The sequence below is a fragment of the Malurus melanocephalus genome, unplaced genomic scaffold, assembly GCF_030028575.1.
Source record: "Malurus melanocephalus ecotype Western Australia unplaced genomic scaffold, MMel_1.1 scaffold_1032, whole genome shotgun sequence".
NCBI classification, from domain to species: Eukaryota; Metazoa; Chordata; class Aves; order Passeriformes; family Maluridae; genus Malurus; species Malurus melanocephalus.
In genome coordinates this window covers 31,780-37,816 of record NW_026624264.1, presented here as the reverse complement: position 1 = coordinate 37,816, position 6,037 = coordinate 31,780, and the positions used below count along the sequence as shown (strand labels likewise).

The 6,037-nt window shown below is 48.3% G+C and overlaps 1 protein-coding gene across 1 annotated transcript; it reads right to left on the bottom strand.

The window, feature by feature from the left end:
• Nucleotides 1–4,324: 4,324 nt before the first annotated feature.
• On the bottom strand, nt 4,325–5,484 carry LOC130586002 (scale keratin-like). The gene is made up of 2 exons (XM_057386702.1): nt 5,430–5,484; nt 4,325–5,021 (listed from the first exon to the last, which is right to left on the bottom strand). The coding sequence occupies exon 2, from the start codon at nt 4,990–4,992 to the stop codon at nt 4,525–4,527; it is 468 nt and encodes a 155-aa protein (XP_057242685.1). The 5' UTR covers nt 4,993–5,021; nt 5,430–5,484; the 3' UTR covers nt 4,325–4,524.
• Between the last annotated feature and the right edge of the window lie 553 nt (nt 5,485–6,037).

Here is a 6,037-nt window from a genome sequence, read left to right as displayed (position 1 = left end):
GGGTGGGACGGAGATGAGGTGGAGGAGAGGTGGGGTGGAATGGAGATGGAGATGAGGTGGAGTGGAGGTGGGATGGAGATGGAGATGGAGATGGAGATGGAGATGGAGATGGAGATGGAGATGGAGATGGAGATGGGCATGGGCATGGGGATGGAGATGGAGATGGAGATGGAGATGGAGATGGAGATGGAGATGGAGATGGAGATGGGCATGGGCATGGGGATGGAGATGGAGATGGGATGGAGATGAGGATGGGGATGGAGATGGGGACGGAGATGAGATGGAGATGGAGATGATGGAGATGGAGATGGAGATGGGACGGAAATGGAGATGAGATGATGGAGATGGGGATGGGATAGAAATGGAGATGGGGACAGAGATGGAGATGGATTTGGTGACTGAGTTGGAGATGGAGATAGAGATGGAGATGGGGTGGAGATAGAGTCTAGAAAAGGAAGGTAAAAGTCATGAACAGCAACCGGAATGAAAAATCAAAGAGCAAAGACTCCAGGAGGGGAACGAGAAGGCATCAGACTCACCTGTCGGAGAGGAGAACGGCAGGAGAATGATGGAAAAGCTCCGCGGAGCTGCAGCTTTTATACAAAWCCTGGGATGCCCCGGGGCCAAGCCACGCCCAGCTCGGGAGCCGAGCCCCGAATCGCTCCCCAAAGTGACGAAACCTCCCTAAATCTCTGCCCAGCAAAATCGGCACATTCCAGCTCCGGCTACCCTTTCATCTCAGAGCCTGACGGAGCAGCTTCCCGCCGGGATCATCCCGCCCAGCAGGAATTAACTCCCGTTTATTGAGCACTTCCTTCATTACCCGCCCGTAACGATTTTCATCAGAGCCAGAATTTGCTGCCGTGGACAGGGCTGGGTCCGAGGGCTCCTGATCTCAGCTCCCGTCGCTTCTGCTCCAAGATTTTGCAATGGAAAGCTCGGAGAGGTGGAAGGAACCCACCCGGACACAAACCTCGGGTCTTTGTGGGAATCGTGGGTTTGTCCGATGGGATTTGGAAACTCCCAGTTTTCCTCGATGCGGAAAACACAATAATTTAGTGCCTAAAACGGGGTTTAGAGAGGGATATTGGTGTGTTTTTCACAGAATTCCAGGGTCACTGAGGTTGGGAAGGTGCTCTGAGAACATTGAATCCAACCTGGGAGCGATCCCCACCCAGATTAATGTCCAGGAATTCCTCRGACACTCCCAGGGATGGCGACTCCAAACCTCCCTGGGCAGCCCCTTCCAAGGCCCTCTGTCACCCTGACCCCATTCCTGGTGTCCCTGTCACTACAATTCTTGAGGAAAAGTCCCTCTTCATCCTCCCTGGAGCCCCTGCAGGTCCTGGGAGATGCAGTGGGTTCTCCACACAACCTTCTCCACAAAACACCAGAAAAAAAAGATGGATCCGGGCAAATGTGAACCCTTTTGGGAGATCAAACATTTCTCTTCACCCCACAGAATTACTCAGCCTTCCCCAACCCTCAGTGGGGAGGGACAGGAATTTCCTCAGGACACTTCGCCCCATCTCTGGTGTTTACCCGAGCTGGTTTCACACCCRAAACACCCCAATTTTGCTTTCATTGGCTGTGAGGACACAGAGCCAGCTCAGCCCCAGCTCGTAAACACGGAATGTTTGATGAAGCGTCCCACCCTTACTCCCTCATTCCGAAATTCTGGGTGGTGAGCAGAGCCGGGTCCCACCTCAGAACCCCTCATTTGTTGTGGATGTTAAATAAACACATTTCTGTCAAAGTTACAATAAAAATGGGGAGATTTTTTTACCAAATCTTGAGAAGTCCCCAGGGGGTTACAGGATTAATTCCCCCAAAAGTTGTCCAAATATTTTTGGCTTGTGTTTTCAAGCACTTCCCAAACCCTCATTAATAATTTATTCATGAAGTGGGGTATGATTATTGCAATAGAAATATGTGGTTGTGTTCTAACAGCCCAGCATTTTTAAACCTAATTAAGATCTATTCAAAGGTTTTAATTCTTATTAATAATAAAACACGAAAAAAATTGTCCAAGCGAATTCTTACTGTTCCCTTCACCAGCTCACGGTTTCTAATTTCAGGATTTTGGCTGATTTTCTGGTATCATTTAAGTTTTCATTTATTTGGGTGAGTTTCTCCTTCAGTGCTGATGTTTTAATTCACATTTTCTCTGTTTGTAGCCCAAACATCTGAGAGACAAAACCTGGCTCTGGATAGYTCAAAAAAATTTTTGATTKCCACTAAAAAGTGCAGAATGGTTTTGTCCAAATTTGAATTCCAATTTCATGTAAAACTTGCTGATTTCACGAGGAAGACAATGAGGTTTTTTTTTAATCATTTTTTTTATCTGTCACGGGTGAAGAAAGAAGGGAAAAAATCTTGCACCTTCAAGCAGATGAAAATGATGATTAAGGCTTGAGCCAGCACCATTATGTCAGGTAATGAGAGGTGAMTAAACGAAGCAGCAGAATCCGCTCTGTCATCCCAAATGCATTTCATGGAACGTTACCAGGCGTGAATCTCGGCCAATTAAGCRCTGAGATGAAAGAAATCTTGGGGTTGTAATTTGGGTTTCGTGCAGCGTCAGAGTTTGGATCGGCTCATAAACAGAAATCTTGAGCAAAACCCTTTCGTCACCGCGGGGACGACCCAGGTGTGACGAACGCGTTAATGGGAGCTTCGGGTTCTTGAAGAGCAACCCAAAAGTCCCTCCTCGAAACTGCCRGGAGTTTCACAGAATCCCAGAATTGTTGAAGTTGGAAAAGATCTCCAAGGTCACTGAGTACAAGCGGTGCCCGACCCCACCCTGGTCACCCAGGAAAACATCCAGGAATTCCCTGGACACCTCCAGGGATGGCGACTCCTGAAAAATCTGAGAAAATCTGTGTTTTTCTCAGCCTTCTCTTCACCACCATAGGTTTCCTGGCAGATTTTTTGGGTCTTGCCAGGAGGTAGACGGACTTTCTGACTGATTTCCAGGTCCTGGCAGGTGGTAGATGGACTTTCTGACTGATTTTCAGGTCCTAGTAGAAAGTAAACAGATTTTCTTACAAACTTTTGGGTGCTGGCAGGATGTAGACAGACTTTCTGTTTGATTTTCAGGTCCTGGTAGGAAGTGAATGAACTTTCTGACTGATTTTCAGGTCCTGGCAGGAGGTAGAACATCCCTTCTGGCTCTTGTTTAGATGTGACTGGGGAAGCCCTGGGTTTTGCTGGGACAGTAATTCAGTTTTCCAGAGACAGTGAAATAAAACCGAATGAAAAAGCAGATTTTTCCGCCACTTTTTTAAGTAATGAACACTGAGATTTTTTGCTGGATGGTCTGTCCAGCTGCAGAGCAGCTTTTGCCATTTTTAATTCGTGTTTTTCCTTCAGTTTCTTGTCAGAGTTTCTCTAAACATGGTGATGTTCAGCGATTATTTCTGCTGCAGGGAAAATATGTACCCTGAGATCTTTTGGCAGCTGAACCTGATGAAGAAAACTCCCTGTGAGATAAGGATCTGCAGGAGTCAGGAGGTGGTTTTGTGCTTTGCTGATAAGAAGATGCGACACACATGGGTGCAGTGCTTTTGTTGGGTTTTAGGCTACTTATAAAATACGGGCACAAATTCTATTTATATTTATTTTATCAATGAATTAAACAGAACMAGAGGAGTCCCAAATGTGGGAATAAATAGTGAAAGGGCTGAGGGAATTGGGATTTCTCATCCTGGAGAAGGTTCTGGGGTGGCCTTAATGTGGCCTGAAGGGGCTACAAGAAACACGGAGAGATAAATTCCAAGGGTCTGGAAGGACAGGACAAGAGAAATGGATTAAAAGCACCAGAGGGGAAATTGAGGTTGGGTATTGGGATGAAATTTTTCCCTGTGAAGGTGGTGAGGCCCTGGCCCGGGTTATTCCATGGATTCCCCATCCCTGGAAGTGTCCAAGGCTTGGTTGGAGCCACCTGGGATAGTGGGAGCTGTCCCTGCCCGTGGTCTTGATGATCTTTAAGGTCCTTCCAACCCAATTCTACAATTCCACGAGATCCTTGTGTGTTTTAAATTCCTTCTCCCCACAGAGCTCATGAATGGGGAGCAGAGGAAAATGCTGCTCCTCTTTGGCCACCACGCTGTGACCACGTTGTGACCATTCCGTGTTACAACAGCCCCATGGAAGCCTCTCCATGGAGAATTCTCCACTCTGGGCAGGGTTTGCTCCATGTTTTTGCAGCCTCACAGAAGGCAGGGAGCTTTGCCCAGCAAATTTGGCAAACTGAGGGGTGGGTGAGAGTACAGAAGTCCAACACTAGGAGGTTTTTTTTATGCAACAGAGTTTTAATAAGAGCAAAAAGAGCAAAAACAACATCAGAACACCAAGAACACGAACGCGAGGTGGCAGAGCCGGGAAGATGCTTCAGTCGGTCACTGCGTTCAGTCACACCGGGGWTAAAGCAGGGGATAACAGGAGCTGAACCCATGGAGGCTCAAAGGGAAGAAGAATCTGCATTTTGCTGTTCTCCATCATCCAGAGGGTTTTCCGTGGGGTTCAGCAGGACCAGCAGCCGCCGCGGCCGTAGCGGCCGTACCAGGAGTAGGGGCTGCAGTAGCCGGAGCCAAAGCCTCGGCCAGAGCCATAGAGGCCACGGTAGCCCCCACAGCCCCACAGGCCCCCATAGCCCAGGGAGGAGCCCCCATAGCCCCACAGACCCCCATAGCCCAGGGATCCGTATCCCCCATACCCATAGAGACCCCCATAGCCCAGGGATCCATATCCCCCATAGCCCAGGGAGGCCCCCGAGGCTCCCAGGACGGGCGCTCCAGCAGATCCCACCACGGAATCCTGCGGGAAGGAGCTGAGGATGGGGCCGGGGAAGGTGACCACCACAGGGGGAGGCTGGATCACGGTGGTGGAGTCGGGGCACTGCCGGACACACGGCTCGTTGGCGCTGTCGGCCAGGGGCTGGGGACGGAGGACGCCGCAGGCGGAGGAGGGGTACAGGTCGTAGCAGGACATTTTGCAGGGATGGAAGAGGTCAGCAGACACTGAGGAGGGAACAAAAGACAGAAATTCAATGGTTAAAAAGTTTGAAAGTTGGACAGTCCTCTTAGGATTGATTTTCTCATGAGCTTTCCCCAAATATAYTTCTCCATAGACAAATATCAAGAACTTCCATGATAAAATCCCTTAAAAATTCCTGTTGGCTGGACAAACCTTCTGATGAGGTTTTGGAAGTGGCTTGGGTAATTTCTCTCATTTCTACTAACAAGAAACAATGGTTTTACCATTTCAAACTCATGAATGTCCAGCACCAAATAAAAAGTATAATCATCACAAAATAACCCAATTATTAAGAAACTAAGAATCCTTAAAGATGAGCCCAACCTTAACTAAAACCAGCAGAAAAGAGAGACTGGAATTTTAGGGAAGAGATCCCAGAGAATGGTCCTTACCTTTCTCACCGAGGTGAATGAAGGAAGGAAGGCAATGTGAGGAGCTGTGTGTCGGGAGAGCTTTTATACCATTCCCGAGATCCCGAGGATCACCTAAGGTGCAATTTGGGGATGTGCGTAATTGGGACAAACCCACAATGAATGCAACAAGCAGCTCCTCAAAGTCCTGCTGACTCTTTGTTTATCCGCTGGCCCYGAGYCTCGTGAAACGTGAGYGGMGCGTTTCGTCACCGARCCCTCTTTYATCTCCACCGGGGACAAATCAYCTCCRTTCCTGTTATCATTCTGTCCACAGYCCCRGCGTTATGGCAGGAATTATCCCCMYGCTCTTCCRCRGCTTCTSCATCATTAATGGCCAAACCTGTCTGYTCGCTTGGGGTCACCCGATGCGTGGGTTTTTTCCATTAAAAAAACATCGGGAGATAAAACTATATAGAGCAATTCTGCTGTCATTGTTTTTATCTTTATCAAATTCAGCTACGTTACAATATGGAACCCAAAGGAAGGCGTGGAGAGCATCCCATGGTCCTTAAATGGTTTTTGTTACAGAATCTTGGAGTAATTCGGGTTGGAAAAGCCCTCCAAGGTCATYGAGTCCAACCTGTGAT

Coding starts and splice junctions, on each gene's coding strand:
- LOC130586002 (XM_057386702.1), bottom strand. CDS start 4,992: ATGTCCTGCTACGACCTGTACCCCTCCTCCGCCTGCGGCGTCCTCCGT.